At 36.9% G+C, this 8,552-nt stretch overlaps 1 protein-coding gene across 4 annotated transcripts in view; it reads right to left on the reverse strand.

The window, feature by feature from the left end:
• The window catches only part of LOC115233628 (forkhead box protein O-like), a 206,165-nt gene that overhangs the window by 65,464 nt on the left and 132,149 nt on the right, over window positions 1-8,552 (reverse strand). For 3 of the 4 annotated variants that reach the window (XM_029804168.1, XM_029804165.1, XM_029804166.1), the window contains exons 2-6: window positions 3,128-3,252; window positions 2,839-3,033; window positions 2,272-2,390; window positions 1,735-1,985; window positions 402-788 (exon numbers count right to left, since the gene is read on the reverse strand). In XM_029804168.1, coding sequence (XP_029660028.1) covers window positions 402-788; window positions 1,735-1,985; window positions 2,272-2,390; window positions 2,839-3,033; window positions 3,128-3,252 — 1,077 coding nt within the window. The remainder of the gene's footprint in view (window positions 1-401; window positions 789-1,734; window positions 1,986-2,271; window positions 2,391-2,838; window positions 3,034-3,127; window positions 3,253-8,552) is intronic. The other variant, XM_029804167.1, reaches the window with a different exon arrangement.

Genomic DNA, 8,552 nt, shown 5'->3' on the forward strand with positions numbered 1-8,552 from the left:
ATATATATTTTTTTTTTAGATGAAAGATTGCTCCCTCTCTCCCCCTCCTCTGCATATCCGATGACATATGTTTGAGTTATATTTTATATATTTTTACATTTTTTCGAGCATGATATTTCGCGGAAAATTATAATGCGTTTACTATATATTGTATAAACTAGGAAAACAATTTTCCAAATAAGAGGATTAATAATAATCAAAGTGTGAATTTTTATATCATGGCAATCAAGGAAACCTTTTTAACTAACTAATTCATATTTTAATACTTAATAAAAATTGTTTTACTTAGCGAGCATTTTTTCAAATATCCTAGAGAAAAATGATTCACTGATTAAAAAATTTTTTAAATATCTCAAAAACACTAGTGTCAGTAGTAACAGATGCGACATGATCAGACTCACCTCCTCGACGTTGCAGTCAAAGCCGCCGTGCATTGCCTCGATGTTGATGTTAAGATCATCGAGGAGGGCGGTATGATTGAGCGCGCCCATCAGCTGGCCCATCATGGTGCTGGGTGTGGCGGGACAGGGTGTCGGGGTGTTGGGTGGACTGGGTCCGGCTGGTCCAGTCTGCGCCGGCTGATGTTGCGGCTGATGCTGCGTCTGATGCCGCGGCTGATGCTGCGGCTGTTGCTGTTGCTGCTGCTGCTGCTGTTGCTGTTGACGCTGTTGCGTTTGAATCATATATTGCAATGTCTGCTGCTGATTGCTGCCGAGCGTCGTAGGGCTAGGCTCGCTCTGCTGGTACGACGGCGACATGCCGGACGGTGACATGCCGGGGCTCAGGTTCTGATTTTCAAATTTATGGAAAGAGAAAGTGAAAAATAATGTATGTGTGTGTGTGTGTGTATAAATATAAATATATAATTAATAATAATTTTCGAACGAGATAAGAAACATATTTTCATATGCGGCTATTTGCGTCGTAAGGTATACTATTCGCGTTTATTATCATAAAACTGCATGATTTATTAGAAAATAAATTTTGAAAAATTATTAATTAATTTCGTTAATTATATATATAGGTTATTGTACGAATTTTTAATTTACTTTTCGAAAAAAGAGATACACAAGAAAAAAGGATATATTTTATAGCAATAAAATAACTAACACTCATATAAGTGAGAAATAAATAAATTTTGTTATATAATACAAAAATCTCTCGAAAATTGATCAATTACAAAAGATAAATTGTCCCAAGCTTGGCTCGAGTATATTTGCGTTTGCACCGTTATCGAAAATAACGTTTCGATACAATTTCATAAGCATATGATGCTTTTTTTAGACCAGCTTCAATAATGAAATGTAAATAAGCTTCTCTCTCCATCGGTTGCAAATCTTTTCATACGAGACAACAAACAAAAATATTTCTGCGAAAATACGTGACGTCGTGAAAAATAACGCATTAAATGTCCATGAAGAAAAGATTCCTCGATTCTCTTTCGACAATATGCCCCTTCCCAAAACCACACTTAATTAAAGTTCCAATCAATGACGTGATATTTATTAATCATTTTTTCGCGTTGGTTAACATTATCTTTTGTAGAAACCATACCAAAACTAAACGGACACTCCTCGCACACATACGTACATGTACGTGTAAAACGTATATCGCGATCCTTATTGATTTTGCAACATTGCCAGGCCGAACGTGCAGGCAACGTAAAAACCTCCAACGTCCTCCTTTGTGGCGTTTTCACGCGCGAAAAATTCGCCAAAAATTTCGACGACTCACCATCTGACAGGCGCACGGTTGGAGACCGTGGATCGGGCATCTCTGTTGATTGGCCGACTGCGGGGTGGGTGGCAGGCTAAAGGACGCGGACGACGGGGTGCGTAGGCCGTTGTTCCTCTGGTATTGCGCTTCGTAGTAAGGCGGCGGCGGTCCGGTCTGCTGCTGGTGACTGGCCGGCGGTGACGTCTGGTAGATTTGGTAGGGTTCCAGTTTCATCGTCTCCGCCAGGTTGCCCGCTAGGATCGTGTCTGCTATCGAGCACGACGTACCACGTATCAATCGCGTGTCGCGGAGAGATGGATAAATAAATGGTGGAAGGTTTATTTTATATCTTGCGATTCATTTCGATTAGAGTTGCGATCGAGTTATTAAAGGGATTATTTCTACACCGTATAATTTGCGATTTATATGCATGCGATGTTAATCAATATAGCTGTAAAAGGGGTAGGGATTTTATAACATTTTATGTCAAGATAATTTGATACTGAAAGTATAAAGGGGAGGGGGGGAGGAAGATAGGGGAGATTAGATATGTACCTAATTGTTGTTCCGGGCTGTAAGAAGGCGCGTAGGTCGGCGTCCACTCTGGTTCCCCGAGAACCGCCGGGATGGGACTCAATCGGCCACAGGAAGAGGCGTTGCTCGAAGCGCGAGGACTTGAATAAGAGAAATATTTCGTTTCGCGCATTGTAAGCCGTATATTTCCGCTATTCATAACTGATCCATATAATACAAATTCTTCTATATTATACGTATACATATACACATATATGATGTATGATATCTAACTCCTATATTCAATCGTATTTTTATCTCCAAATAATTAAAATCACAATTCTGAATATTCCTTTGAACTACGGTATTCGCGTACTTCAAATTCTTTCAAAATAAAAAAAAAAGTTTATTCGATTAATTTCGATTTTACTCGATTCATCTCGTATATTCATTGACGCCCCAGTGGTTTAAAAAAAAAAAAAAAAAAAAAAAAAAAAAATCAAAGTAGCATCTCGAGTATAAAAATTTTCGCTAATAAATTCGTCATTTATAATATTTAATTCTCGATTAAACGAAAATGTTAAAAATCCGACGGAGTGTATAACGTACCGGAAGTCGGAGGAAAGCTGGAATCCGCTGGCAGGGGGCAGGGGACTGTCCGGGAACAAGTCTAGACCCTCGCCGACGCTACTGCTGGGACTGGACGTGGGCTCGGCTAAAAGTCCGTTCCTCAGCGCTTCGGCGATCTTCTTCGAGCGGCCGCGTCGCTTCTCCAGACTACCGGTGCTCTCCATGGTGGTGGCCCTGCAGAGTAAATCCGACGACAGCGCGTTACTCTCGGCGCAGTCTTCGCGCGTGGACGTGAATTGTCAAGGGATCCCGGGGGGGGGGGGGTCACCTGCGACGGGCGGATTTGCCTGGCTTGGCGTCGCGATTGATCATCCACCAGGAACTCTTGCCTGTGCCCTCGTTCTGCACCCGCATAAACCTGCTGTGCAGCGATAGGTTGTGACGTATAGAATTCTGTGCGAACAGAAAGAATAGCATGATTTATAATTTATGTATAATAAAGCAGCAATAGAAGGAAAATAAGACATTATTTAAATCGTGCATCAGTAGAATCAGAAATAGGAATTAAATAGCAGTCTCGGATTGATTTTGTTGCTGAATAATCAATTTTGTTATCTCACTTATGCCGTAGAATGATAAAAAAAATAACATGATCTTTGAAGATTCTCTGTGTTATAAAACAATACAGAGAAGAAACTTTAATATTGAGAGATCTTTCATGTGAGAGAGGTTTAAAAATATATAGTTCTTATCCAAAAATATATTCAAATATTATATCTCTAATAAAATATCCTTTCCGTATAAATTGTACGGTGGATCTACGTCATATTCGATGTAACTCCCTCGTAATCTTTATCTAAATTCGTAACGAAAAAGCATTCGTACCATCGTGTGACATTTGTGTAAAGGAATACCGGGAGTATCGTATACGAAAAAATCAATTCGAAGAGTGAATCATAGAAGCCCGCGCTTTATAGTTCCCCGTCCTCGTTCCTATCTTCTTCATTAGGCAAATTGAATCGGTTACAAGTCCGGGTCTCTCTTCCGAAAAATTTCGGAAAGCTTCTACCTTAATACGAAAGTACCCGTGTCGCGAGGCGATAACAATTTCCGTCTTCGTCTCCTCCCGGTACGTAAGATGGAAGATACTTTCAGACGAAAGACACACATACACACACACGGTAGAAAGACGGCGCGATAAATAAAACTGGCTTCTTCAAAACGGCCGTTATACCGCGAACGAGACAGGCGGAAGTTGACGCGAAGTACCGGGAGGAACTTTCGCAAACTGGCCGCGGCATTTTATCGTTTCGTTAAACCGTCCTAAAACAGAGTCGCGGATTGTTAGCTTTTAAATAGACAGAGATATAATAAAGATCTTGTATAAAAATCTATTTTCTCTCTCCAGTATTTTATTATTTTATTATTTTTATTATCATTAGTATTATATTATTATTTAAAGATATGTATTATATTTATATTATATAATAGAGATGAAGATTTTAAAGTTATAGTTGACAGAATTAAAATAATGCAATAATTACGATTATTTGATTTAAGCAAATCTCTAGCAAAAGTACTTAGTTTTAGGGGGTTTTATGAAGAAATATTAAACAATTATATAATTTTCTAATTTCAATGGGATTCAGAAAAAAGAAACGTCAAAACTGATGAAAACTACAGAAGCTAAGAATCAGATAAGAAGATGTTGCGATGGTCCGACATGCCGTTCTCTTGATGTCAATTAGAATTATGCAAAGTACAACTATAGCTAAGAAACCTTGAGTGTCGATCAAGCCCGACAATATTTAATTAAATTTTCCATCTCTATTCATAACGTAACTAGAAAGATATCGTTTAGAAAGAGAGACGCTCTGCCGAGGTTAGTTGACTTGAGTCTTAAGATAGAGATCACTTTTCGTTGATCTCGTGCGACGCAAAGAACGAACTCCATGTCTTCTCTTCCTCTCTCTCTCTCTCTCTCTCTCTTTTTCTCTTTCTCTTTGGGTTCCGACTGTGACTCTCGGCTACCGATAAAGCTCGGCACTTTCGTCCAAAATCCCTATAAACCGCGGGGAAACAGTCCTCGTTGTTCAGAGGAGCGAGAGGAACGCGACGAAGAGCGCGACAAGGCCGGCGAACTCGATGAGATGAGGACGAGAGAGAGAGAGAGAGAAGCGGTTTTTATCTCATGTCCGAATGGACTGTATAACGCGTAATTTATAGGACGTATATACTCGTGCTACTCGTATTCATACGTCGGCATTCACTAACGCGCCGTCGGCCGAGATATATACGTGATAAGGAACGCCGAAATCAGCGCGAAGACGAGACGTTGGCGAGCCCGATTTAATCGCGAGTCTTCGATTCAAGGTCGATAGGGCACAGGGTGTCTGGCAAACAACGTTGATGATCAAGAAACAGCACTAAACGCACATACATCATACATTTTAATAGATAATAATTGCGAATATATATTCTTTTAATATCCCAATTGGCATAGAAGTTGATAAAATATAATATATTATAAATAATATATATTGATTAAAAAAACGACACATATTAACACAATTACATACGAATTTTCTATTTATTCTATATTTATCGCAGAAAAACATAATCCTACCAAAAAAATGTGGCTGAGATAAAGATAATAATTATGTTACACTGATAACGTTTATCATGTTTATTTAATATTAATATTCTATCCATGTTTGCTTAATTTATTCTAGGGCACAGGGTGTCCGGCAAATAACATTGACAATCAATAATCACCATTAAATCATACAGTTTAATAGATAATAATTGCAAATATATATTCTTTTAATATCCCAGTAGGCATAGACGTTGATAAAATATAATATAGTTTATAAAAAAAATCAACACATATTAACATAATTACATAAGAATTTTTTATTTATTCTATATTTATTATAGCAGAAAAAAAATCCTGCAAAAAAATGTGGTTGAGATAGAAATAATAATTATGTTACACTGATCATTACTTTTATCGCGCTTATTTGATATTAATACTCTATCCATGTTCGCTTAATTTATTTTAGGGCACACTGTGTGTGGCAAACAATTTTGACAATCAAGAACCAGCATTAAACGGGCATACATTACACAGTTTAATAGATAATAATTGCGTATATATATTCTGTTAATATCTCAGTTGGCATACAAGTTGATAAAATATAATATAGTTGATAAAAAAGAGCGACACATATTAACACAATTACATACGAATCTTCTATTTATTCTATATTTATTATTGCAGAAAAAAATAATCGTGCCAAAAAAACGTGGCCGAGATAAAAATAATAATTACGTTACACTGATAATCACGTTTATCATGCTTATTTGATATTAACGCTCTATCCATGATCGCTTAATTTATTTTAGAATTCTTAAAGAGCTCTAATTTTGGCACTGATGAACGATAATCTCGTCGCGTTTTAATGTACGTGCTTGATGTCGCTCGATGTGCGCACAACAATGCGCTTGCGGAACGAGGACGGCATTCTTGCCGGCGATCAATTACATCTCGGTTTCGACAGATTGCAAATGGCCTTTCCGATACGGGGAATGCGGAAACGAGCGCGGGTGATCGCTCGTCACAGGGAATTTGCGATGATGATTGGCGGCGGTGGCCAAGGAAAGGGACGGCTTGAATAATAAATCACGAACGTTAGGTAACTACAAGCACGGAAGCTTTAATTCTTAATGCGCCCGATGGAGACGGAAAAGGAACCCAGATCCGGCCTGAACGAACAATTTCTGTCTCGATCGCCTCGAGCTTCGATGACTCGACATGCACTCGCGATATACATACGTCATTTCCTACCGTCGAGCACGGAAAGAAGCCGGGAAATCTGCGAAATGGGAAGCACATGAAAATCGTGAATTAGAGAGAACTGCAAAAATAGGATCTCCTTTTTATCACACATGTATATTTCAATTTGATAATTTCCTTTTTTTTTTAAAGATAGGAATATTAGATGAAAGATTGATGTAATAATATAAAAAGATATAATGTATTTTTTCTATCAATAATATAGTATAAAAAAATGTAATATCAAATATATATAAATAAATAAATTTTCGAAATATGCGAGGATATAAAGATCCAGATATTAATAAATATGGCACGATTAATTTATCCAAGAGATATAAAGGTATTATACGCAACGGTTTCGGGAGAAAACACATTTATCGTCACGTATATTTTATTTATTATTAATACATTAAGTCTAATTATTTCGTCATGTGTTTTGAAACTATGCATGACGGGAAATGATTATAGATAGCAAACGATTATAAATAGCCGTATGATATCGCGGAAGGAAGCGGGCTTCTACATCAATTTTTACGGACGTGGTTTTTATCTTGTCATAGCGTAATCTCACGCTCCTGTAAGTATTTCTTATCAGAAGGACGCGGTTACTAAAGTTGCGGTTTGCGGACAGGTCGAAACCGCGCGCATGTCTTACGCGATGATTTTCATCCCGCCACATCAAGAGACCTCGTAACCACTCTCGAGATAACGATAACAGGTTCCAACCGAGAATATGCATTAAGTAACTGCTGTTTGCCATAACTCTGTTTTCAAATGATTATAATTGTAAAACCGGAATGAGAATCACGCCTGACTCTTCCGTCAGTCGATATAATCTGAGAAAATGATTTAATAAATGGCAGTGAATCCAGATCGTGCATTAAAAATATTTTAACCGTACAATTTTAATGCTTTGTTCATATTTAATTACATCGAATATTGATTAATTTAATTATACGCTTTTTAACCAGCCCTCGTTTGCAAATAGACTAAATGAACTTTGTTGAATGAGTACTTCCTAAAGTTAAATAAAAGCATTTCTTTAGTAAAGTAATAGAGATTTTTCTTTGACCTCGAATTTTAGTCTACAGCAAACTCGAGTTCTCTCTCTGAACTTGCCTCGATATAATTTAACAAAAGTATCGCACTGTGAAGATTAAAACTTTACCTTCTTATTAGGAAAATCCCGATGGTCCATGTTTAATTTGATCAATTTCATTTGAAAGTTTACAACTCTATTGAATTATATATCTAAATAAATTCCTATTCTTTCTGAAACTTAATAAAATTAATATCAAATGATTCATTGACACAAAATTAATCTTTTTCTAACAAAGATAATTAAATCACTATTTTGTAGAGGATAAGCTCTTTAATTTGACTCCCAATTTACTTGGAGAGGTTTATTTTAATAAATCCTTATTCTTTTTCGAAATAATCAGGTCTATGATATGTAATATAACGGCTGTCAATGTCAATCGAAAATTTGGCAGCGATTGTGAACGTAAAAGCATGCGGCTTGTGAAAGAGAAGCGATATCGTTTTACATCGGCGACGACGTTTGTGCTCTCAGGTGATTAGATGATGACCGAGAACCGATCACATCCTCAAAGACTGCCAACAAGACCATCCCACCAATCCGCGTATATATCTCTCTTTTTTCTTCTCTCTCTCTCTCTCTCTTCTCTTTTTGTTAGACATAAATAATCATCGACAGACGAATATATGGCCGTTTGATTAAACATGTTCGTTCTATCTTTTTCGTTTTATCTCAAAGAAAAAAAAAAGATAAAGAAAAAAATGCGATCTTTATTTATTATTATTGATAACTCGAAAAGTTTCTTAGATAAATCGAGCGTTCTATATATCTCGCAGTTTTTTTATGATTCATTAAAATTTAAATATACTTTAATAT

The sequence above is a fragment of the Formica exsecta genome, unplaced genomic scaffold (assembly GCF_003651465.1).
Source record: "Formica exsecta isolate Colony F162 unplaced genomic scaffold, ASM365146v1 scaffold18, whole genome shotgun sequence".
Taxonomy (NCBI): domain Eukaryota; kingdom Metazoa; phylum Arthropoda; class Insecta; order Hymenoptera; family Formicidae; genus Formica; species Formica exsecta.